We start from the raw sequence: 27,057 nt of genomic DNA, 5'->3' as shown, positions 1-27,057 counted from the left end.
TACCTTTAGTTTCCACCAAAAATCCAGTTTAGCAGCATCCTTTACTTATCTTGTAATTTATAATTCAAATGAGAGTGATGTTAGATTTGTTATTACAATACCCATACCCTAGTTTGCGTAGAAAAAGAGCATGCAGCAACATTCACCTGCAACCCTTTGACCCTCTAGGACTCAGCACATTCTCCTATCAGTGCGCCATAGTACTTTTTCCCCTCACTCAGTGAATTTTAATCAGGCCTTCATAGCCGATTAAAAAGGAGAAAAAATGTCCGTCCGTCTTCTTCCGCTTATTCGGGGTCGGGTCGCGGGGGTAGCAGCTTCAGTAGGGAGGCCCAGACGTCCCTCTCCCCAGCCACTTGGGCCAGCTCCTCAGGAGGAATCCCAAGGCGTTCCCAGGCCAGCCGAGAGACATAGTCCCTCCAGCGTATCCTGGGTCTTCCCTCTGGGCCTCCTCCCGGTGGGACGTGCCCGGAACACCTCACCAGGGAGGCGTCCAGGAGGCATCCTGACCAGATGCCCGAGCCACCTCAACTGGCTCCTCTCGATGTGGAGGAGCAGCGGCTCTACTCTGAGTCCTCCCCGAATGACTAAGCTCCTCACCCTATCTCTAAGGAAGAGCCCAGACACACTATGGAGAAAACTCATTTCAGCCGCTTGTATCCGGGATCTCGTTCTTTCGGTCACGACCCAAAGCTCGTGACCATAGATGAGGGTAGGAACGTAGATCGACCGGTAAATCGAGAGCTTCGCCTTTTGGCTCAGCTCTCTCTTCACCACAACGGATCCGTACAGTACATAAAAAATTTTAACATGTATATGTTACCCCCCCCCCCCCCCCCCACCCCCTTTTTTTGGGTTTTGTTTTGTATACTGTACACTGTTGAAGCGCAGTTACGACCGTCTACGAGCCGATTTCCCACAACCTCGCGCACTTCGCATGCGCAAACAAGTAGATTCTTCTTTGTCTTCTCAAATGAAAACATTGGAGCGGAGAGAAGCATGACGGCGGTACGTGTGACATGGAGTCAAACTACGGAGGAGCAACTCGTAGAATTGCCAAGGTAGCTCGTTTGGTTCTAGTGAGCCTCATATTTAACAGTGAGCATCGACACTTCCGCCTTTTTCTTCTTCTACTGTTGACATTTGGCTTCCGGGTAGACGAGTCCGAGTAGCGCCATCTCCCTACGGGGCTGAGTCTGACGTGAGGTTTTTGAACGCACTGTGTGAGCAGTCAGGTCGCATCAGTGTAAGAACTGATATCGTGAGCAGTGAACTTTTAAACCCTGCGGTTTCGTCGTAAAGTGTGAGATGTATATGAGTACCACGACTGAAAATATCGTACATTGTATGCCCGGCATAACTGGTGACATCCTCCAGCTCATTCTGGGTGACCCAAAGACGTTCTGAGGCCAGATGGGATATATATATATATATATATATATATATATATATATATATATATATATATATATATATATATATATATATATAACCCCTCCTTCTAGTTCTTGGTCTCCTCCCAGTGGAAACGTGCTGGGAAAACCCCCAAAGGCAGGTACCCAGGGGGCCATCCTGACCAGATGCCCATACCACCTCAACTGGCTCCTTTCAAAGTGGAGAAGAAGCGGTCCTACTTCCCCCAGATAATGGAGCTACTCACCCAATGTCAAAAGCTGAGCTCAGCCACCATCTGGAGGAGGCTCATTTCAGTAACCTGTATTTAGGATTTCGTTGTTTTGGTTATGATCCATATTTCATGACCATAGGTGAGGGTAAAATGTAGAGGGACTAGTAAATTGAGGTCTTTGCTTTTGCTCAGCTTATCAGTGTTGGTACAGTAGTTGCTGGTGCAGTTGTTTATACATTCCTGTGTAAAATTATTTACTTACTCCCTTGCAGATTTAATGTTTTCTTTGCTACAATTAAATGTTTCAGATCATCATTTTTAAAATCTCAAATAAAGGTTCCATGAACAAATTTAAACGGCATTTAAAAAAATAATCATTATGATTTAATTTATTCATTTATAATTATGAACATTAATCGTCATGGCAAATCATGTATTAACTGTGATTTACACCATTTTTGGTTCTGTTTCACTTATCATACTCGGGTCTTATTACTGCTTGGCATGAGCAGAATCTGCCTGACCACTTGATGTAAGCAAAGGATCTCAGAAGGCAACCCATCATGCCCCAACAAAAAGAAATACAAATGAGAATCAAAATCATTGTCAACTACCACTATTGAAAGTCTTTGCATCCCGTTTTTAAAGCGTTGAGACTCCAACAAACCAAAATAGGAGGGATTATCCACAAATGGAGAAAGCATGAAACAATGAGGTAACTTTACAGAACTGAACCAAAATGACTCCAACAGCGCATCGACAACCCATCCACGAGGTGACGTAGAAAAAACAGAACGACATCCAGAGCCCTGCATCTTCCCTCAGTTAAGGTCAGTGTTTGTGGCTCAACTGAAAGAAAAAGAAACATTTTATTCATGGGACAGCCAGAGGAGAAAACCCCTGCAGCATAAAGAGAACCCAATGGCCCATGTACCAATCTTACATGTGACAAAAACATCTTGATTATCTCCAAGGGAATATTAGAAAAAAAACATTCTGTGGACAGAATCAATCTCCATGAAGACGACCATCCCATTGTTTCGGTTGCTACAGCCGGTCTCTCTTAAAATACTCTGAAAGAGTGTCTAGCTATTAGTCTGTGACCTTAAGCTCAAATGCAGTCAGGTTTAACAGCAGAAAAATGTTATGAAGCAAAACAGCAGGTTCACCTGTCAATTTCTGAACAAATAAAAATAATTAAAAAAATCTAAACAAAGGCTTTGGATTGGCTTCGTCCAAATCCGAACTGAGATCTGATTAAGATGCTGTGGCAAGACTTTAGATATGCTTGAAAACCCTTCTGCTGCTGCTGACTTAAATAAATCACCCAAAGAAGAATGGCCCAAAATTCTTCCAAAAGGATGTAAAAGACACACCAAGAGTTACCACCAAGGCTTCAGCAAACGTTGTGGGTTTTAACTTTCTCAAACAGGGCCCGGTTGGTTTGGATATGTTTTTCCACCCAATAATAAACAAAATCATTATTAGGTATTTATTTTTTTGCTCTGTTATTTTAATCAGTTGGATGATGTGAAACATTTAAGAGTGAGTAAAAATCAGAAACCTGTGAAGCACAAATACTTTTTCACAGTACTGTAGTTTGAACATGATGGGTCGTTCCTAGAACTGTTGCATTTGATGAACAGAGGAAAATCTGATTTTATCAGGCTCACTGATCCTTGCGAACAAGTCCGACCTATGACTGATCGATTAGTGCTTAACTTACAATGCATTCAAAACGGTCAATTTTTCAGGTTCTGCTGTACCAAGGGTGGATGTTTTCCCTCCCGAGATCCTAGAGCTGCTCTGGGAAAAATTACAGCTTTAATGCCTTTGGGCTGAGGGATTTCCTATTTGCCTAATTTCTAATAAGTGCATCGCACAGAGGCCCTGAGGGCAATAAGCCATTCAGTCTGGTATTAATGGCTTGCAGTGACAGCATGTGCGGCACATGAATGCGTTTAGGCATTCGGGTGGCAGAGAGAACAGCTCAGCTGAAAGCACCCCTGGAAGAAGTGACATAAAGCCTTAATGGGACGTGTGAAAAGCTCTGGCAGAAATTTGATTGCTTGGAAATAAAAAGATCCCACTCAAATGTTATCAACAAACAGAAGGAGGATTTCTCTCTCCGAAGATTTAAGTAAAAAAACTGCATTTTTTTTGTTTGTAACCTATGCTTTCAGAAAACTTTTCTACATCTAAGCGCTTTGATGCTTTCAACACCGTCTGTGGGTCGAACCGTGCTGCGGTTACAGGAAATTATACTGAAGACTGTCAACAAAGCTGACTTGCAGAATGAAGTACGTGCACAGACAGGTAATTTCAGCAGTACAGTGAACGTAGGCGTCTTTTACACAACACATTAACCTGTCATCCTGCTCGCAGGGTAATGTAAAGTCCAGTCCAATCTTAAAGTTCCTGGAACATAAATAAGGGGGAAAAAAAGAGAGTACAGCACAACAGTTTTCAACTAGACCTCTTTATTGTTGTTGTTGTTGTTTTATTATCAGCCAGGTGTTAGTGTTGTAAAATTCCCTGTTAAATGTGATGTTGGAAAAGGCCTCATCTTTTGGTGTACAATGTTTTCTTTCAGCGCATTTTTTACATCGGCACCCATCACCTCCATCACACCTCAGCTGCTTCACCTCTTATCTCTCTTTATTTGTCTCCCGTCTCCTCAGTTAGTAATAGTGCACCGTCAGCGAAGCAGGAAAACGCAGACTTCAACCACACAGCACTTATTGCTGATCTGCTGATTATTTTCAACGTCCCAAAAAAAAAAAAAACATGAGAAGTTTCATTCATCTAATTTTTACAGCTTTATAATTGTTTTCCCAGTTCCCAAAAAAAACAACAGCATATGAAGTGATTAATCTAAAAAACAATTAATTGTTGTAGCTTTATTTAGTTAAACTACATGTGACATTGTACTTTTTGCAGGACAATCAACACTTCAGAAAACAAAGCTTTTATTTAGCTTTTTTTTTGTACCAATTCATTGCATTATTATTTTTCAACTAATTTCTTCTCAGGGAAACGTATCTCAAATTTATGTAACAATTAAATGGCTGATAGTTTATTACAATTTCTTTACTTACTGTTCTTCAATACCAAAGTACTTCTCCTTATAATAATGCAACATTTCTTTTGGAGCTCTAGGCATACCTGCTTTCTGGTATCAAGGCATCCCATAGTTTTAAAAAGTTGCGGCATCAAAACGACCAAAATTTTCCATCTTACAGTTCTTCAGCAGTGCTGCCCCTCCTCTACCTGTTGCTGCACACTGCCAGTCAGCTGCTACTACACATTTCTCTTGCTAACAGTGAAGACAAACTGGGCTGTTTGTGAGAAACGTGGGCAATCACGGCAAGCTTAAGGTGCGCCACCAACTTTCTGGAACTACCGTTGCTAAAAGCTGTATGTCTGTGAAGCAGGTGTTTGCAGACTGGCTACCACAGTAGATTGCTCAACTTTATAAGCAACTAATATCAGTCTATCATACTTATTCCTAAAAAAAAAAGTGTAATATTCTTTGTGGGGTTGCACACATCAACATCAGCATAGGTCCAATACGTATAATTGGGCCAATATTAATAACTGATGTTGATTCCCATCTTGTTGCTGTTTGCGTATGTTTTTTGGGAGATGAGGGGGTGGGTCATGTGGTATTTGCTTGGGCATGTGGAAATGATAGTGGTGCTGAGCTGGATTAATGTGTTTAACTGCACCAGAAAAGCAAAGTTAATGGCATGGTGTGTTGAAAGAGCAGGAAAATATATATTTTGGAAAATATATCAATATATAGCTGTTATCAGCTATACCAGCAATATTAACATCAGGTATTGATGTTTGACCAGATTTTATAATTGTGCATTCTAAATCTGTGCAACCAAAAATTCAAAACAACCACTGTGGGAGTTAGTCAATTCATTTTATCCCTGGTGGTGCTGCAAAAGAAGCTCCCAGTGATTTTCTGATGGGAGGGAAATTCATAAATGTCACATTTATATGTATACTGTATCTTCATTATAACTGTAATAATCAATCTGCTGTTTTTTCTTTAGGAGTGTATTCATTTGTGACTAAGTCTGGTGAAAAACTCCCATCTATTTTAATGAGTTCCAGATTTAAAGCTGGGAGCTTTAAGCGCTTTCGCTCGTGTTTTTTTTTTTTTTTTTTTAGATGAAATAAAGTTCTTGAGTTGTTGCCCTGTCAGCTCATAAAAGTCATCGTTGCACTGACCCAGCACCACAGAAGCGACCACAACTTTTAAATTGTGTGTCTGGCAGTATGTCAGGTACTTGGTAAGAAAAAGAAATGGTAACAGACTGACAAATAACATGAACAATTTGTAAACACTAAAAAAAATACCGCAGCTAGCTATCCGTTAGCTGCTAACGTGACTTAGCAAAATAAAAGGCCTATTTCACAGTTTTTATTTTCATTTTAGATTCTTTAAAACAGTTAGTCAAATGGTTTTCATAACAATTTTGATTGTTTGTGATATTGCGGTTTGTGACAACAAGAAAAGGGAAATCTTTGGTTTTCCTAAAAATATCGCTACATATAGTGTCGATACCGTGTGTTGTCTCCTTTCGTGACGTGGATGTATGATAACACTCCTCATATCTGCTTTCTGTTTCATATAAAACCATTTAGGTCAAGATCTGCCTTTTCGTTACAAATTGACTCAACATATCCAAATCCCATTTGTTTAAAAATACAAACAAAGAATCGAACCGGTTTCCCAAGAACAAACACAGCGACTAAATTGACAGCCTCGGCCCCTTCACTGACTTCCTTGTTCCATTCTTCCCATCCATCATCAGACCTGGTGCTAAAGCTTTTCCCAACATCACCCCCATTCCTTGTCCTGTTTTTGCTCTGTGAATTTTGCAAAACGTCTTTCTTCCACAGTTATTTGCACCAAAGTGAAACATCATACAAAATAAAGGCCTGACGTCGTCAGCTAGCAAAAATAAAATGTGTTTCCTTTTGTTAGTTTTGAATTCTACAGTGAATTCGGTAGGACTTCAACAGTGCAACTTATTGCTACATGTGCTCTGCTCAACATTCTAGGCCCTACAAGGTAAATTAGATCAGCAATTGAATTACAAAAATACTAAATCTACTCATTGGCTAATTACTGATACGACAGCAAGCGTTTTAGTAACATGTGCAATGTGTCACAGGTGAGTAGGATGATTTAAGATCCTGAAACGGATGCCCTGCGCAGACGTAGTAGGGTCTGAAAGCAAGTCCTGGATTTTATGTGTTGATTGTTGAACACTGAAGTCCTCCTAACTCTGCCGGGTCATGCTGGTGTCCTCCTGGCCGCTCTCCAGAAGCTCCTCGTCAGAAAAACTGATATGCAGGCAGGTGTCATTCATAGGAGACGAGAAGCACAGCGGCCGATCGCAGCTTTCAGAACACGAGGCCATGGTGTTAGACTCTGCAGATGATGACTCTGAGGAGGAGACCACCGCCTCGCCGCGCTCCTCCAGGGGACTTCCGCAGGTGCTGGACGCTGTCAGAAATGTGCCGCGGTCGGCGAACGGGTCGTCGTCGTCGCGCAGGGGGGACAGCAGGGACTTGGTCTCGGAGCGGACGCCCGAGTCCTCGCTGGCCGACGAGGAGGAGGAGCTGCTCTCGCCGTTGCTGAGCGAGGGGAAATCAGCGGACGACAGGGAGCTGGGGGTGAAATCCGGAAAGGAGAGGCTGCTGCTGCGGCTCGGCGCTGAAGGCGTGGGCACGGCTGGGACCTCTGACCCCGGGGAGAAGGTCCTGCTGGATCTCTTGCGGTTTGTGGCGGGTGGAGGAGGGTCAAGTTTGGGTATTATCTGTTTATACCTGCAAGTAGAGAAAAAAAGAAAACAGAAACAAAAAAAAATCCTGTTAGTCATGATTAAATTACATTTCTGGTTATCATAAAAAGTAATAGCTGCAGCCATGACCACAAATGTACTTTCCTTGGTTTACTAATACCCAGCCTGCATCACTCCCCTCCTAAAAAGCCTCAAGCCACTTTTACCCTCCATTATTCACATTATACCTCATTAACCTGAGCGGGCAGGACGTAAGCTGTTCCTACACAAGACCCTGACTCTTTTTCTAGCTCCCCGTTGTTCCGGCTGTCAAGGAACTTATCTACAGCCCACAGCTTCACTGTTGTGAAAATAGAAAGCCTCTGGGGAGGAACAAGAGCCAAAGCCCGGGGGATGTGGGTAAGGAAGCGAGGAGAAACAGCACTCACTGATTTCACCACAATAAAGCCTTGACAAGCACCAGTGCGCGCATCCACACGCAATTATTGTTCTCCTCTTGGAAAAATGACTCCCGATAACAAGTCCCGCTTCCTCTAAGAATGCTCCCGGTTATAAGACCGCTAACTTTATGAGATCCGGTCTGTGGTTCAGTTAATTTCTGAGTAATGAAGTTACATGCCCTGATGATGCCTTCGCTGTCTGCCTCTACAAGACGGTGATGGGACTTTTGCAATAATAACAGCCTTCTAGAGCTAGGGAAATCACCTTCAGAGGCATTTAACAAGGATTTCCTACGCTGACAAAAAGAAGTAGTAAGAGGAAGCTGCAGTACAATAACTTCCAAAGGTTTTCATACCTCTACAACATTTTGCACATTTTCTCAACCACAAACTTTAATGTACATATTTTCTTGGGATACTATGAGATACACGCACACAAGTAGTGAGTAATTGTGAAGGGAATGACAAGGATCGGTGGTTTTAAACTGTGCTACAAACAGAAAACTGAAAAGTGTGGCCTGCATTTGTATTCCCCTCCCCCCCTAGTCAACACTTTGGAGCAATTTGTCCGTGCCTACTTTTACACCTCCAGCAGCCATTCAGATAAGATGGACAGTGTCAGCGTACTCTTAGCTCTTTCAGTAGATTCTCAGTTGTTTTTAGGTCAGTGCTTTTAACACATGCATATGGTTTAATCTAAACCAGGGGTCTGCTACTAGAGTCTTTGTGAGGCCCAGAACTAAATCCTGTGCTAACATGCCTGAATCCAATGAATGACTCATTTCAAGGCCTCTCCAGAGCCTGAAGACCTACTAAAAGATGTTATTGGTATGTTGGGGCAAGGATGCATTTAAAAGTTGCAGGACAATGCCTGCTGAGCGCTGGGGTCAGAGAGCCTAAACTATTCCATTGAAGCATTGTAGTTCAATGGAATTTTTGTGAGCCATGTGGGAGTGTTGGCCTAGTGGTTAGAGAAGTGCGCTTGCACTCAGAGAAGGGTGCAAGTACCCGGTTCGATCCCCAGCACCTGCACTCTAGGTCCCTGAGCAAGACCCTTAACCCCAGAACGCTTCCCAGGCCCCGCACATGGCAGCCCACTGCTCCCCAAGGGTGATGGGTTAAAAGCAGAGAACACATTTCATTATAATGTATGTTTCAATGACAATAAAGATGATATTATTACTATTAATATCATTGGTTTGCTAGAAGGGAAACCCACGTCTCATTCTGAAGACTTTTGCTTGCCCAAACAACTGCTCTTGCAGAATCCCCCTATATCCATCTTTCCATCAACTCTGGCCAGCTTCCATGTCTCTGCTGAAGAGAAGCATCCCCACGGCATGACGCTGCCTGCACAACGTGCCAGCACAGGGAATGTGTGTTCAGGGTTGTGTACCATTTTGTCAAACTTGCATATAGGCTAGAAAGTTCAGTTCAGGTCTCATCTGACCGTGACTTTTTCTTCTAAGTGTTTGCTGTGTACCCTACATGGCTTGTGGAATAAGGACTTCTATGGCTTTCTATCAACAAGGGGAGTCTTCTTACTACTCCAGTAAGGAGAGATTTGTGGAGTGCATAACTAAGAGTTCTGTCAACAGATTGTTCCACCCGAGCTGTGGCTCTCTACAGCTCCTCCAGATTTACCAAGGGCCTCTTGGCTGCATCCCTGATTAATGCTCTTCTTGTTCAGTCAGTTTAGATGTATGACCTTGTCTTGGTAGGTTTGAGGTTGTCATTCTATCCATTGGAAATGTACATTTTGAACTTTACTATTTTTTTCCCCCACTGTACAGTATCTGTAAATCCCCATACATTTGAAAATAGCATTAAATCCAGTTATTGTGAGCCATTTAGTGATAAAATAACACTTCTTGATAAAATCGGTGTAACGAGGTAGCCAAGTTCATACGTTTCTTGTCTTTTTGTTTTAGAAATATTTGTGTCGGAGGAGCTCTAACTGTATCCAGTGACATGCATCCACGGTCCCACAACGCACTGCTAAAAAAGACAGCCAGGGATTTTTTAATATGTCTTACGTTTTTTTTTTACAGGGGATTTAATTAATTTAAAGCCTCATAAAGGACACAATACTGTGAAGCCATAATTACCACAAACTGTTAGCAAAATTATAGGCCCTTATCACCAATACCTACCTCTGGTTTATAACATGTATTTATTGTGATCCTAATTCAGACTTGGGCAAAATTGTTGAAAGACATTTTTAAAGTTTTAATGATACATCATTTTGCTGTTCTCCTCTTTATAAATAAACACAAGTATGGCAAGGGAATCTTGTTTTTTGAAATATGGAGTCTAAATAAGAGTGATGGTTCATTCCTTGTATTTCGATCCATATCAGTGTTTTGCATGACTGCAAACAATTTGAACACCCAAATTTGTCGTCCTTGTAAGCAAGAGAAAAATTTAGGATCCCTATTTTAGCCAGCTGTATGGCAGTGTGCAGCAAGGGGGGGGGGGAGCAATACTTTATTTTATTTTTCATTTTAATAAGATTAAAATTCTGAGATTGAAATTTATTTAAAAATGTTTTTTAACTGCAATTGTTTAAAACTTGGCATTGGTACTTGTTGACACTGCACCTGTAACGCGGGACTAGCTTGACATATTCTCCATCTGGAAGAGCTGGCATGCAAGTGACAAAAACACACATTTAAATCAGATCACAAACCGTGTGAGGGAAAAGCTTGCTCATAAAGACATGCCGCTGCATCTGCTCTGCCAGGCTTCTTTTTTTTCTCCTTTCTTCCTTTTTAGCTCCTCTGATAACAAACCTGGACAAAAGCCTTTCTTGTCCCCGAGCAAGTTTGGAAGAGGCAAAAACAAGTTTGCCATGCACCAAATAGCCACTGATTACATCCATGCTAATTCTGTTACTAATCTGCAGAGCATCGTCCGCATGTAAATGGGGGACATTATACATTCGTTAGCAGAAAACTCTCTGGAGAGACCCACACATAAGCCCACAGACACCCACATCCACCACATGCCCAGTCCCATGCTTGTGCCACAGACACATGCTGCTTATGATGACTAATACTCACATAGAGGGAGGAGAAGGGGCAGAGAGGAGGAGAAGAGGGGGAAGAAGAGGAATGGGGGTGTTAGCAGCGGCGGAAAGCCCACCCCCAGGCTCCTGGGGGGAGAGGCAGCGAACGATGAGAGGGGCAAGCATGAGGACAGAGCAATGAGCTGAGAGCTTTGAGGCAGCGGCTGCTGGCTGGGTGGGTGTTATGGGGGAGTTAGAGGAGGAGGAGGATGAGCAGGAGCGGGTCCTCACACCTGTACCGAAAAAAAGGCAACTGTTAGACTACTGCTGATCGGGGAGCCGAGTGAGGGAGAAACGAATTTTAAGGCCCGTGAACGTCCAACCATCTGTGACTTTAGAGTCTCTTTGTATTGGGCATTTAAAACCCTGGCTACCTCTTTGGCAGCATCTAAAAGGACACAGTTGGAGACAGGAATGTAATTAAGTTAGTGGGCAGAGCTGCTGATCTAGTTGGTATTTCCAACTAATATGAATACATGCTTTTAGTGTTACACAACACAGAAAGACTCCAGTTACTGTATTCTTGGACTATAAGGCACACTTAAAGTCCTTAAATTTTCTCAAAAATTGATAGTGCGCCTATTAATCCAGTGCACCTTATATATTATTACTGCTGTGCTCCACTCAATGGATATTCGGAGCATTATGGTACACTGTGTCACTACCTGATCGGACCCCTGAGCTGTCTACAAGAATGTCTGACTGTAATATCTAAACTAGAAGTGCATTCATGTAAAGGCCCTCACGTACTCGGGTGTAGTTCACTCCTCGCATACTCAAGGCACACTCTGTGCGGACTCTGCACATCTAGGTACTACGTGCAGATCTCAATTCACACTATAAACATCTCGAAGGTAAGAAGTCTTTACATCAAACTGTTTTGTATGTGACACTGAGCTTAAAACACTGAGCTGCTCCAAGCAGGCGGTCGCAATGACGCGCAGCATCACAGTCCCTCTCTGTTCTCACTGACAGGTGTGCGGTGGGAGCCTGCTGGAAAAGAAACGGCTCTACGGAGCTCAGCTAGCTAATCACACATTTAACCATCCGTTCCGCCGCTTCGTCCCACTGGCAGAGAGTGTGGGAATTGTGGGAATTTGCCACAAGAAATGTAGGTAACAGTACGCTTGACTATGAAGGGTAAAACGTCCACGGAGAGTCAACGTGGAGTCCGTCAAGCCCACCCAGCCCTTACCCAGAGTATGCACTAGCAACAATAAACCTAGTAAGTTAATCCAATATAAAAGTTACGTTTATTTTGGCGTTATGTTAGAAACAGGGCAGTGTTGTTCAAATACTCTGTCCTCCTGACAGAGACGGATAGGTGACGGGGCAGAGTGATATTACACACTTGGGAAGAATATTTGGTGCGCCTTATAATCCGGTGCACCTCATGGTCCGAGCAATATGGTATGTCTGGTAATCACCCCTGATTTGGACCTTAAAAGTATTCCTGTGGCCAGTTTAAGGTTAACTGCTGGACCATAGAGAACATTACAGCTAGAGAAGCAACTCTATAAAATTAATGCATCTTCCATAATAGAAGCTCAATCTCATATTACAATACATGTTCATCTCAAGAAATTAGAATATTGTGAAAAGGTTTCTGATTTTTTGTCACTCAATTGGGAAAGTGAAACTAAGATATTTTTGAGATTTGTTGCACATAGAGAACTACGTTATTAAAAAATAACATATCTCAAGGGATTGTTTCTTGTGAAGTTGATGATTATGCCTTAGGAATAAGAGAAACCCAAATTCAGTGTCTCGGAAAATTATAACAGTATGAAAAAGTTAAATATTGCCAACTTATGGTGTTACACTAATCAGCTGATCAACACAAAATACATCCAAAGGTTTCCTGAGCCTCTAAATAATAATAATAATAATAATAATAATAATAATAATAATAATAATAATAATAATAATAATAATGATAATAATACATTTCATTTAAAAGGCGCCTTTCTGGAAACTCAAGGTCACCGTATAAAAAATAGATATGGTCTCTCAGTCTGGGTCAGTCTGCTAGACTATCATGGGGAAGACTGCTGACTGGATAGATGTCCAGAAGACACTCACTAGCTACGTTTAATCAGAATAAAGGGCCAATCAGAGTAAAATGTGTCATGTAAACAAGACAGTCGGATTATTGTGATTGGATTAAACCCAAATGGAATAAAAGGGTAATCCAAATGAGAGGGGTGGTTTATGATAATTGATAATCCGATCAATGTGCGTATAAAAGCTTGTCAGGCTGAAGTTATTCCGAATGTGGCAAACTGACCCGAGTGTGCATGTGCGGCCGATGTAAACTTCACATATTTCCATGTTGTTGAGTAGCGGAAATATGTTGGGAAGCAAAACTGTCGGGGCTCCTAGTACAACCTTTCTGTTCAAAAAAATAAAAGAGCTCAAAATTGTTGCTTACTCGGTAACGTTTCAACCGTAATTAGAACATTTTACAAGTCCGGCCTGGGTGCCCGGAAGACAAACAACCTCGTATTATTCTGCTTTATTTACTGTTTTTTGTTGTTTAGCAAATATGTTAAATAAAGCCAGGTGCACATAAATGCACATTATATTCGAATTACTTGATTATTTAATCCAAATATATTTTAATCCAATCGTGTAATTTTGTGCATGTAAACATAGCTATAGACACTCTCTACAAGGACGGTAAGCCACAAAAGGTTATTGCAGAATAAGCTGCATGTTCACAGAGTTCTTTGTTCAGGCATATAATACGGAAAGTTTGGTGGAAGGAAAAAACTGTGGTAGACAAAGGTGCACCAGCAAACTCACTGACATGAAGCCCACATAAGATTTACTCTATTGTCAATATTCTAATCTATTCTATATAAACCCACAAAGGCAGATGACCTGAAAGCTGCTATCAAAGCAATCTGGGCTTCCTTAAAACATCAGGCTGATGGTCTCCATGCCACGGTGCATTGATGCAGTAATTCAGGCAAAATGAGATCCAACCAAGTATCGAGTGCATAGAAATTAACATACTTTTGAGAAGCCTGACATTGCTGTTGAAAATATCCTTTTTCTAGTTGATCCTATGCAGTATTCATATTTTCTGAGACACGGTAATATGGGGTTTTCATTATCTGTAAAACTATAATCTCTAAAATTAAAAGAAATAAAGGCATGAAATATTTCACTATGAGCAACGAATAGATATACGAGTTTCCCTTTTTAAAGTAAGTGAAAAAAATTGTTTTCCCTCTCCACAATATTCTACTTTTTTTGCTTTTTTATTTTTTTACATGTAGCTGTACATGTATTGAGCAGTGGTGGGGTTTAAAAGAAAAAGGCAGAAGCGGGGGCATAGCAGGCAGGTAGGAAGCAGCAGTGCACGGTATGCAGAACGCAGCTGGATGCTTTGCAGCTTAACTAGAGCGCCCAAATCATAAGGGTATGCATCGCATATTCTAGAGAGTGTGTGAAAGATCATGTGTGAAGCAGCAGCAACACCTCTCGGTTGCCTTAACTAGCTTGAAGTAGTCACCTCATTGTTGCTTCATTTGACCTTCATTTTCCAATTCCTTGCTGATGTTAGTGTTATTCCAATTATTTCTCAAGTTTAAAAATATCCTGAGTATTCTCTTGGCCTAGATGTTTTAAATCCTTACAACTATGGGGATTCACAGCCGACCCAAACCAGAGTTGCTCCCGTCCTATCTCTTGCACTTTTGTCTACAAAGATTTGTTCATGACTGTAAACTAGCAGCACCTCTGGTAGGACCTCTAAACCAGGGGTGTTCTAGGCCTGTCACAGCAGGAAACGGTTTTAATTTTTTTTTTTTGACTAATTAAATGTTGCTGAAAAGTCAATGAAGAGACCAGAGCAGCAAAGGTACGATAGAAGCTCCTAAAGAGTCCCCCTGTGGCGTCTGAAGTCGAAACGACTCAGAAGCGCGCCGTGTTTATCTCCCCTGCTCAATAAAGAGCAACAAAGCGGGCAATCAAGAGAGGAGTGTGAACGCTTCCTGTTTGGAAAAGAAACAGCAGGAGCTCTGCGGTGTCTGCAGACTGATACAAGGAAGGGTAATACCGGGATTCTAAAACGGTGTTTTCCCATTGTCCTTTTTCTATGCCAGTCGTCCAAAAAAAAACCTGAATTATGAAGGCAACTGAAAAACAGGCGGCAGCCGGTGGATTCAAACCAGATAGGAGACAGTGAGCTTTGATTTTGTGAATAATTCATCACACTTCTGTCTTATTTTCAATGTACGTGGGTGATCAAAAAGCTGGGAAAAAAAACCCCACTTCCATCAATTGATCTTCTAAAAAAGCACAATGCCTCATAAAGTCCTCTTCAAGCATTATTCTAACAGAGCCTCCAGCTCCCCAGATGATCATTTTCAGCCAAACAATAAGTCCAAAGACCCAGCTGCAAGCTCCCGAGCAGACAGTATCTACTGTCTGAGCGAACTCCACATAACTGTGTGTAAATCTAGCTGACAGCACCGGCTCTGCCTAAACGCCAGGAAGCACCGTCCATTAGACCCCCATCAAATCCGCGCAATTGGGTTATCGGCCGATGAGATCTGCTGGTGCAGCTCCGGCCGTGATATTAAAGATGAAGGGGTAAAACAAGAGTGACATAGGGGAAGGGAGTATTGTAGATAATTTCAGGAAATGTGATTGCAAAGCGCACAACACGGATGTCCCTGCGGGGTGAAGAGCAGTCCTTATCGGACAGGAAGAACTCATTTGTGAGTGAGATAGTTCGCCGATGTACGGCGTGCTGGGCGCAATATGAGTTTGTCCTCGCAGAGTGTGGGCGGGGTGAGGTTTTCAGCGCCATCGCTCAAGGGATTGCAAACTTTGGTTACAGCATCACTTTGCTCCTCATTAAGAAATTAGAAATTACTTTGGAACGGTAGACGTTTAGCACAGGCACTCACGATCCTCAGAGAATATACTGACTTTAGTCATCATCCTCCAACTTAGAGGAGCTCCAGCCCACGGAAATTATTTTCAGACTACTATAACATCCTTATTTGATATTACCTTGCCACATATAACTCCTCCATCTGTTGTGTAAAGCGTGACTCACTACATGCTAGAGCATAGCTGTTAGTAATTAAACATAATGTGCAGTCAAGGTAAAGAAGACACTGTATTCAAAAAGTAGGTGGGCTCTGATCGGGACGAGTGTCACGTATTAAGCCACTTTTTTTTATTTTGCTGTTCTTAGATCATGTTTAGGCCAAAGAGTTGAGAGTAAGTCTCACGTGACCAGAGTGCCTTCTTCCACCTACATGGTTTGTAGCAAACTTAAAATGTGACATCTTACGACAGCTATGTCTGGATTAATATGGTATGAACACTTTTGCAATTTACTGGTGGTTTTTTAGTAGTACAATTTTAAAAAGGGAAATATAAAAAGTAAGAAAAAAAAATGTAAGATCAAATTTGCCAAGACTTTTTTTTCTATTTATTTTTCTCTCTAACAAAACATCACGGCACAGCTTCAAGGTAGAAAACATTGTGTGTTAAAGGTGCAGTAGGGAGTTTGAACACAAATGTGCAGAAATGATGCTCATATTTTATTGCCAGACATCGGACGAGACACACCGCATTGTGCCAAAACGGAACAGCTCACTGGACATCAGCTTAGTTTATTTTATTCAGCAGCTGTAACAATCGAAGACAAAACTTAAAAGAAGTCAAACGGTACAGATGGCTTTTCATTTTTTAAGAGTTGTCTGTCACCTATTTTATATGTGAGACACTCTATACTGACCCCATGTGAGCTCCCCTCCATGCCTGTTTTGGCTCTGTTAAGCTTCAGTTTTAAAAGCTTGCAGGTGTGTCGGGTATTGCTGGCTTTATTTATGATGTGAAAACGACCGGAGGCGGCCCAGAGAGGTCGACGTTCCAGATTTATGACAAAACTATATATATATATATATATATATATATATATATATATATATATATATATATATATATATATATATATATATATATATATGAGCCATACATCGCTCACAATGGAAAACGTCTTTATAACAGGAAAAGTCCATGATTCATGTGAAGTCAAGATCCACTGCTTTGCTTGATGAAAGGAGGGGGGGGGGGGGTCAGCTCGATGAGAGCAGAGACTAGAGGAGTATTAGTCTGCCAGTTCGCAGAACATAAAATCAGCCACTCAGGCTGTAAACAGTAATCCACTAGGGGAATCAAGAAAACAAAAGAAAATGAAAGCAATAAAATGTGTGGTGCAGTGGCGGGGGAGGGCAGTCTGACTACAGCAAAAGGAGATGCAAAGGAGTCAGGCAAGAGAGTAGCGTAAAATACGGCATGTGGTTTATCGTTTACATATCACCAAACATTCATCCACTTGACTTCATTTTATTCTTTTACCAGTTCAGTCTATGCTATTCTACCTCTAAAAGGTGACCAAAGTTCACCGGCCGTCCTTTCTTTCAAAGCAAAAAAAAAAGTTAAGTTACCCATACTTCATTCTATTTCTTTCCTTTTAGTGCCCTCTGAGCACCAAAACATCTTATGAATCAAATCTGTGTAAAGGTGGTAGAACTCAGGCAATGAGGCAAAGAGAAGTGGATATGAAGCAAAGAAAGAAAAAAAACAAAGAAAGAAATGCTACTTTAAAATCTGGTTAGTAAATCATGTAACCACTTCAGTAGTTTGCTTTGCAAGATGCTGCAGCTTTTGTAAGACACAAAATGGAAATATTGTAAGATACATTAAATTAGCTTTTTTTTTAAAATTTATCTTACTTAATCTAGTGTATCCTGTCAACGCGTTTTTGCCACTGTCACGCCCGACTTTCCCCATTGTGAGACAATAACGGCATTTCTATTCTATTCTGAGCGTGGTGTGTAAATGGCTACCCACTTGCAGAGCGTAACCGTGGATTTTAAGTTTCCTTTTGGCTTTCCTTTCTCTGTGTATGAAGTTAAAAATAAACTCTGACACACGTGCCGCGGCAGGACAGAGGTTCAGCTTGTAAAGGGATGAGAGACAGGACTGGCTGGCAGTCAGTGCAGTAGGACGCCACAGCATAGGAGTCACACACTAAGAGATGCTAATACACAGAGGAGACATTTGAAATTACGGCGTGAACACGACAGCGTCACACGTAGCTCCGCTAAGCCGATCCAAGATCTTTGTCCTTTGGCTGCTTTGAAATCAGGTTCACTACGCCGTCGTCTGAGACGTCTGCGAAGCACTTTCTGAGTAAAGCAAACTCTGGGAGTGAGGATAAGAAAACGGAGCATAAACAGAAACGCAGTTTGTCGTGCAGAGGAAGTCTTTGTGATTTAATGTTGTAAATGCTTTTTTTTTTTTTAAGAGGATTAAAAGCTTGTTAAAATACTCATTAAAATGCGATTATGAGCCTTGGCGTTATAGATGGACCAGCACGAGTCACATTTTCCATCCTTGAGAATTCATACACATCCCAAGAGGTACAGAAGTGGAGCTGGTTCAAGTGCAAAACAGAGAGAAGCAAAACCTCCCATATCCTTTAAAGGCTAAATGCATTTATTATTGATGAAGGGGTCATTTCTCTCTTTAAATGTGCGTTAAAAACAGTTTAGAATGAGTTATTAGCCAAGAAAAAAAGAGGATTTAAAACTGGCTTGTTATACTGTTTTTTTTTAAACCTTCTCTCACAAGCTTCTCTTAACCTGCGTTTAACCCCAGATCTCATCCCCTTATTCGTCTAACTCAAACCTTTTTTTCCCCCAAAAAAATAACCCCTTGATTGCACTTGCTTTGTCATTACCTGCAGGCGCTTTCTGCTGAGCTGAGCTGAGCTGCTGTCCGGCAACAACAGCAAAAGGGACAGGATGTTCACTTTCGCCTGGCTACCTCGTATGCAAACTGACACCGTTAACACATATGAATATCCCAACGGACATACGGTGTTTGGACATTGAAAAATTCAACACTTTGCTGTTGCTCCTTTTATGTTTGGGTCAATTTGAAGCTAAGCTAGTATGAGCTTATCTATCAGAATCAGAATCAGAAGTCAGAAATACTTTAATAATCCCAGAGGGAAATTATTTAAGCTATGCTTGACTAATAAAAAAAAAAAAACAGCAATTTCCAAATTGCAGAGGTCTGCAATTTTTGGCTATAAAAAAATAATTAATGGGTGAGACACGTCCTTTAAGTGTCAGTGATATGTTTAAAGTGGATTTGCCTCCAGATGGAAGAGTAGAGAGTTGCAGCAGTCAGATAATGTAATTGTATTACTTGTTTTAGAGTTTATACAATCAGACTTTATTACCAGAAACTTTCAGGAATCTCACCACAGCATTAAGTACCGGTCAGACTGTTTAAGGCAATGATTTGTTTGTTGCACTTTGCACGTTATGTTCAACAAGGATTGACGTACAACTCAACAAGCTATTCTCTTAAAAGCTATTCTCCTGAATGATAATATTCAGATGAATAAAAACAGTTAAATCTCTTGTTTTAAATAGTCCTTGTTTACAAAAATCTTTATCAACAGGCCAATTTTGTTGCTTGTTGTTAATGCAGAGAAAAGTCTAAATTAAATCGCTATCATGGTTGAAATATATTTAGATTTTTCACTAAATCTTACAGCCCTACATCTAAATAAGTCATCTGTTAGTATCACCTTTACTTAAAGCTATTTTGATAATTATTTTGTGCATCAAGGCTTAATAATCAAAGAAGGAGTTGTTCAATAAACTAACTGTATTTTCATGGTTTTTAATTACATGACGCATATGGAATTCTAAGTTGGGATGCAAATATACTTTGTAGATATTATTTATATATTTATTGAATGAATAAATCAATGAATAATTTATTTCAGACAATACAGCAACATAAATTTAACACATAAAAATATAATGCATATATAATGATACATGTCATAATTTGTATTATGTGTAATTTAGTGATTATAAATAGTCCTTCTCCTTCCTATAGTCCTTAACACCAACAATCTTCCTGATTCCTACTTTACTTATGAGTCCATACTACTCTAAATCCATTGAGTAAACACATAAATCTATATTCTGTACATATTGATATACATATAAATGCTCACATGTGCCTACGCACATCTACACCCAGGCACTTATTACCTACAGCCCATAGCCCACTCCACCACACCCATAGTACAATGTATTCCTCTATAAATTAGAACTTATTCTTAAATTAAATTATATTAGAAAAACGGTTTAAACTGACAGATTGATACAGGTTAATCTGAACCTATTTATTTCTTACACATATTGTAACAGGGAACATGACTAACACCTAAAACAGACCATGTGAAGCAATTAATTTAACTTTCTCTCAGTAAACACAGCAAATGCGATTATGTTCCGGTCCGTATCCACACGGGAAGCTTTTAATTGGCAGAGACGGAGCAACAATTTTCTTGCCCACAGAACCATACTGAGCACACAGGTTTCCTCCCCAAACGCATCACCAGCTGAGAGTTATGGTAGCTAACAAGAAATCGAGGATAAACGCTGCTTGTGTCGCAGGAAATAGGTCCCCCTGGATATGTGTAAGGGGCACGATGCCACGCTCACAGTCAAGACTACTTAATTTATTTCAGCCAGCTATAATAGTGCAACATAAGCACGATAGTTATTGCATGGCCTGTGTGGAGTGTTCGGCCTCCCACAAAAGAACTAAAAACTCCCACCGCGGTAACATTAAATGTTGCTGCATCATCGTCCTGCTTTCCTCGCAGCTACCTGAAGAAACCAGATTGATGACGCGTTGCAAACCAACATGGACCTGTGTGTTATTAGCACGAGGTCAGCAGTCTTACTTTTCATCCACGTCGGCGGAGTTCCTTGGTGTGAACTGGACGATCTCGCCGTTGGAGCTCCCCTTGTTTCCCGCTGCGCCGTTGGCTCTGATGAGCGGCTCCTGCTCGGTAAACGAGGCCGCCGGCCCGCTGCTGTTCTCCAGGTTCAGCAGGTTCAGGTAGGACTCGGCGCAGTCCGCCTGGTTTGGGGAGACGGGCCACGCGGGCATGGATGTGATGAGCTGGTCTAAGGTCTGATTGTACTGGTTCTTCAGATTCAAGGATAATGACTTTGCCAAAGTTGAAATCGAACTGCGTGCCGACTGCGGAGCACCTGGAACAGACAGAGAGTACAACGTGTTGCCGTCGGACTCAACAAGAGACGAAAGGGAAGAGTTAACTATACCCTGAATGTTGGCCTTTTTTTAAATGATTTGCTTATAATCATCCCCCATAACGCTGACTCAGCACAAAGGAGAAAGCTGGCACAGTGCCACCCACCCTACTCCTGTCATTTCCTATCAGGAGAGATGACATGATTAATACAAGCGTGAAACACGATGTGACAAATTAAACGGCACATACACAGAAGGACAAAAATAAAAACATACGCGCACACACAAATCCATGCACACTGCACAGGGAGGAAACCAGCATGTGCTTATTTATTATTCATTTGGCAAGAGCAGCCATTTCTTTTCTATCTGGTGTAAACACAGCTGTATAAAATGGTTTTAAGTGCCAGAAGGAGAGGTTTTAATTCAAACACAACTCTCCCCGAGAGCCTGTAAGCCTGGGATAATGCTGACAGAAGGCATTTAAAAATGAATTCTGCACAGTTAATGTGGAAAAATACAAATTCAATTGTTGCTTGAAAACGTTGGTGGGTAACACAAAGACAAGTTGAGGAACAGTTGTTACATCCAGTTATTAGACCTAAAAAAGCATCAGTATTGCAAAGAAAATCTCATTTTTTTTAATTATGCCATTTCAGTGGACCATTTTGACCTTAATTACATCAGCCTTAGTTGTTAGTTTTGTTTACAGCTAATTCTTGGAAGTCATCTTGCTAACGTCCAACTAACACCCTGCTCTCTGTGCTCTAAAATTACAGCCTCCCTCGCGCTATTATGATATATCATCAACCATAATCACGAGCTGGTGTAAAGATTTAGAGATGACCGCAACTTTGATGTCAGTTCAGAATATGGTGACCTTGCAGTATGAATAATGCCATGAACATCCTTTATGAGACATCAACATGGGCACAGAGATTGTTGCTGCATTATTGTGCCGGCCACTTTGCCAGATATTGTCTACATGGGTTACTGGCGACACCAGAGGGAACAGCCGTCTGCTGTTTTTCACTTTGTCTCTGATAGGTTGCTTATTTTTGAAAAAACAGTTCTTGCACTACGTCTGAGTCGTAAGTCTTGTACTCTGTTCTACAGGTGGTTATGGCCAATCAATCAATCAATCAATCTATCTATCTATCTATCTATCTATCTATCTATCTATCTATCTATCTATCTATCTATCTATCTATCTATCTATCTATCTATCTATCTATCTATCTATCTATCTATCTATCTATCTATCTATCTATCTATCGCTCAAAAAAAATTATATATATATATGAATTAAATTGATTAACAAACTAACATGTATTACTACATAAACACACAAAAGTACAGAAAATAGGTCCCGTTAAGTACCAATATTGATTCCCAGGTACCAAGTATCGTTACTGTATCTGTTCAAATGGAAAAGGTACCCATCCCTAATGGCAATAGCCAAGGAACATAAAGAACAGGAAAGAAACAGACATACAGAAACTTTTAAACTCAAACACCAAAAAGTTGTGTCGCACTGAGTTGATTCTAATTCAAGCAACAGCTCAAAGTAAAACGATTGAGCACTTCTCAGTTTGAAGCTCTAAACATCTTCTGTTTCATCTTTATTACATACCGCGTAACTACTTCTATTCTTTTTCCTTATGTCTGAGAAATTGAAAGCCTGTGTCTCCTTTGAAAAATATATTTTTAGCGCAAAAATAATAAAAAAAAAAGCCCTGACCATCATCAAAGATTTATTGAATTGCTTTTACTACCACCTGGAGAGCAGTTTCTTTCTCCTCTATACTGATAATTGAAACGCTGGAAGTGGTGCTAAAGGAAAGTCCTTGGAGGAGTGGACTCTTAAAATAGCCTCTGAACTATAAAAATCCACCTTTGTTAGTAGATAGTCATGGGACGCAAATGTGTTTAGTGTCATGACTGTGTGCCTCATCCACAGACAAAGAGATCAGCAAGCAATGAGGACAGCAGCACCTGAGGAAGCTGACCTGGCGTTGTTTGCAGAAAAGAATCACACTGTCCCTTCCGGTCGTCCATCGGGTCACTTACTGTGTCCGTTGGCCTGAGTCTCCTGTTGCGACTGCCTGTCTTGCGTTGTGATCTGGGTGCGGCCCTCCATCTCTTTCAGCTGCTGCACGAGAAGCGCCAGGTGCTGCAGCAGGTCCCTGTTCTGCAGCAGCAGCTGGTGGATGCGGGCCTGAGCCTCCATGCGAGCAGCGGTCTCTGCTGCCATCTGGTCCTTCAGCAGCTGCACCTGGAGCAGGAGCAAAGGGCAGAAGGAATCTGTTTGTCTGCAAACATTAGTCAATGGAAATGTCTCTTTAATGATCCTCTCTGATCTACCGTAGCATCTCACCTCCCACCACACTCACAGAATGGTTCAGACTCTTAAACTGAGGTTTCTTTTATTGAGACATTTCTGACTGACTGAAATTTAGTTGCTTCACATCCTAGATGACTGAGTGGCAACTCAGTGAAAAGTGACTTGCATGCAAAGGAGTATAGTGGATATAAACTGAGTGCAGCTTTCATAAATAACATTAAATAACATGATTTCTCATCTGTCCTTATTCTTGTTTTTGTGCTGCCCCCTAGTGGCGTTGAATCAACATTAAACATGTTTACTCTTTAATATACAAGTATTTTAATACGTCTGCATTTGCTATACAACAGCAGCCGAGATAAGGGATGTCTGTCTTTGTTTTTGTCTTGTAATTGCAGATGAAATAAAATCTGTAAAATGTGTGTGAGGTTGTAACAAATTTTGACTTGTGACAACTGGCATGGGTGGGGGTGTCCATAGAAAAACAGGTCCTTGACCCAAATCAAGGTCCTTACTAAAACTGACTGCAGACCAACAACACAAGACAGCACCAGTGAGAGAAGGACTTGAAGAACAAACAATGTCTTCAAAGATTGTGGTGGCTTTAAAAGTACTGCTGTGACGAAGAGATCCGTTTGGAGATGTTTTCTATGCGGCACATCGGAGGACGCTGCATCATGATCTTGGACATTTTCTCCTCTAGTGGAACAACATCATACAATACATCATACCATTTGCTTAGGTTTACTTCTTTTCCCTTTTTCTAAGTAAAAACAAACACAAGAAACGACAATCAAAATGATCCCACTCTGTGTAGGTGTTTTGAAAAAGGCTTTGATTCTGACATTACAAAGAGGTCTCATGCTCACAATCTGCTTTCTGCTGTTCCCACTGTACAAAGTCAGCACTGTGTGTGTATGCGTCTTACCATTATTAGTGTCCTACGTGTGTTAGCTTACGACCTGTGTTAGCGCCCTACCTGTGTTAGCGTACTACCTGCGTTAGCGTTCTATCTGTGCTAGCTTCCTACCTGTGTTAGCGTCCTACGTGTGTTAGCGTCCTACTTGGGTTAGCTTCCTACCTGTGTTAGTGTCCTAGCTATGTTAGTGTCCTACCTGTGTTAGATTTCTAACTGTGTGAGTGTCCTACTTGTGTTAGCTTCCTACCTGTGTTAACATCTTACTTGTGTTAGCTTCCTACCTGTGTTAGGGCCCTACTTGTGTTGGCTTTCTACTTGGGTTAGCGTCCCACCTGTGTTAGTGTCCTACCTCTGTTAGTGTTCTACTTGGTTTAGCTTCCTATAGGAAGCTAAACCAAGTAGCCTGTCGGAACATACTTGAAGTCAGAGCAAATAAACTCTGTTTTTTCAGATGCTTTTTGTGTGACTCTTGAATCAAGCAACTTGAGTTTGTTACTGAATCTTAAAACAAGCTTTATTTTGATGAGAATTTGGGGGAGAAATGTAAAAGATCTTATTTTAACAGTTATTTACCTCATTTTAAGATTTCATGCCTATTTGAGACAAAAAAGATAAGGTTGTGCTTGATTTGAGATTATAGTGTAAAGTTGAACACTTAAAATAAGAAATTCACTCTTAAAACAAGATAAATTATCTAACACTTCTAAATCTAAGTTTTTTTATCTTGATAAGATTCAAATAATTTGCAGTGTACCAGTGTTAGCGCCCTACTTGTGTTTACTTCTTTTCCCTTTTTAAAAACTACTTGTGTTAGCTTCTTACCTGTGTTTGCGTCCTACCTGTGTTAGCGTCGTACTTGGGTTAGCGTCCCACCTGTGTTAGTGTTCTACTTGGTTTAGCTTCCTACCTGTACTAGTGCCCTCCCTGTGTTAGCGTCCTTCCTGTATTACCAACCTACCTGTATTACCGCCCTACCTGTGTTAGTGTCCTACCTGTGTTAGTGTCCTACCTGTGTTAGTGTCCTTCCTGTATTACCAGCCTACCTGTATTACCGCCCTACCTGTGTTAGAGTCCTACGTGTGTTAGTGTCCTACCTTTGTTAGTGTCCTACCTGTATTAGCAGCCTACCTGTGTTAGAGTCCTACCTGTGCGACGGCCACCTGTGTGTGCTGCTGTTGCTGCTGCAGCTGCTGCTGAAGGAGCTGCAGGTAATGCTGAGAAGCCAGTGGAGTGAGAGACGAAGAGCAAGGGCTGCTGGGGATGATGCCTTGGGATGTCACAGTGAAGACTGACCTTCGATCAATGTCCTGATGAAAAAAAGGTCAAATACAGAGAGCGATCATGGTTCTAGCAGAAAAAAACCCACACCGATGACCTGATCCGAGACCTGCTGTGGCTACTCACAAAACCCAGATTAATCCAAGCTCAGTATCATATCATCAAACTAAAAACTCACTCTGGTATGTTTTTCACTAAGTCTCCACCACAGAACTCAATCATTTTAGATAGGATCTCCAACAGCACCATTTCCCCTAAGGAAATAGGATGATCCGTAAGCAGCTTTCCTTCTCTATCCCATTTTCACAGCAACAAGATGCATGGAGAAAATGAGTTTTTCAACATAATGTTTGGGCTCTTACTGAGAAACTCAGTGTGAATCTATTAATGCTGAGATAGGATGGCAGGTGGAGGTGGGGTATGTGTGTGTGTGTGGGGGGGAGCTCTGAGTTACTGAATAGGTTTGCACAAAAAAACGTGCCATACTATATATAGTTGCACCTCTTTTATTTTGGCTGTCGTAGAAAATGAGTCCATATAATGGCAATGCTCGGGACAAACCACTAGAGGGAAACATAGCATAATAAAAATAAACATAGTTCAATGTAAATAATAAAGGCCATCTTACAGATGAAGCCCCCTTAGCTGACCGAAAGAAAGTTACAAAAATCACTTTACTTTGTAAAATCACTTCAAACTTTGATTAAAACCCCATATCAGATTACCAGACACCGACATGACGTTTGTTTGTAAAGAGCCTTTAAAGGATATTTTACAGATTAGGCTGTCTAAAACAAATTGCGATATTACAGTTAAAAAAACAACACCGTACCAATTTTAAGATGTTTTAAACCAAAACGTTTCTGCTCATTTGTTATCTCTAATTTTAAACCAGGTGGGAATCCAGGAAACAGTGATCTAACAAGTACCAATCAGGATTTGTCGAAACGCTGAGTTAAATTAACTGGGTTCACCTGAGAGGCTAAATTGGATAAAGAAATCTACATTGATCTCTTATATTTGTTTTACTACTTTTAGTAACTTTAGATTACAGTGAAATATTAAAATATTGCGTGAAATCACTCAACATTCATCTTAAGCAGAAGCTTCTCAAATAATTTACAGCAATAAAAGGGCATTGAGCTAATCAAAGTGAATTAATGTTAATGAACGTAAAATTAATGTTACTTTGTGAGATATATCTACAACCCTTGGTAAAATAAACAATGATAAGCAAGTAGCAAAACAATTATGGACACGCTGATTAAATTGATAAAAGGGGAAAAAAAAACTAAGCTTTAATTACTGAAATGCCCCAGCTAGGCAACCAGCTTTACTCTAAGATACCTTTTAAAACAAAAAAACACACAAAAAAAAAACAGTTTAAAAATCAGCAACATTGTTCCTGATATAGTTTTAAACCTATTTTAAT

The 27,057-nt window shown here is 40.9% G+C and overlaps 1 protein-coding gene across 3 annotated transcripts in view; it reads right to left on the bottom strand.

The window, feature by feature from the left end:
* Nucleotides 1-4,130: 4,130 nt before the first annotated feature.
* Nucleotides 4,131-27,057, bottom strand: part of si:dkey-34e4.1 (carboxyl-terminal PDZ ligand of neuronal nitric oxide synthase protein) — a 78,566-nt gene continuing 55,639 nt past the window's right edge. For 2 of the 3 annotated variants that reach the window (XM_012866184.3, XM_036140404.1), the window contains 4 exons: nucleotides 25,493-25,654; nucleotides 23,155-23,359; nucleotides 20,771-21,083; nucleotides 4,131-7,477 (listed from right to left, as the gene is read on the bottom strand). In XM_012866184.3, coding sequence (XP_012721638.2) covers nucleotides 6,928-7,477; nucleotides 20,771-21,083; nucleotides 23,155-23,359; nucleotides 25,493-25,654 — 1,230 coding nt within the window. In that variant the 3' untranslated portion in view covers nucleotides 4,131-6,927. Of the gene's footprint in view, nucleotides 7,478-10,988; nucleotides 11,193-20,770; nucleotides 21,084-23,154; nucleotides 23,360-25,492; nucleotides 25,655-27,057 lie in introns of those variants that run through there. The other variant, XM_021318346.2, reaches the window with a different exon arrangement.

This window comes from Fundulus heteroclitus, chromosome 8 (genome assembly GCF_011125445.2).
Source record: "Fundulus heteroclitus isolate FHET01 chromosome 8, MU-UCD_Fhet_4.1, whole genome shotgun sequence".
NCBI classification, from domain to species: Eukaryota; Metazoa; Chordata; class Actinopteri; order Cyprinodontiformes; family Fundulidae; genus Fundulus; species Fundulus heteroclitus.
Note: the sequence above shows the minus strand (reverse complement) of the source record. Positions and strands in the feature narration are given on the sequence as shown.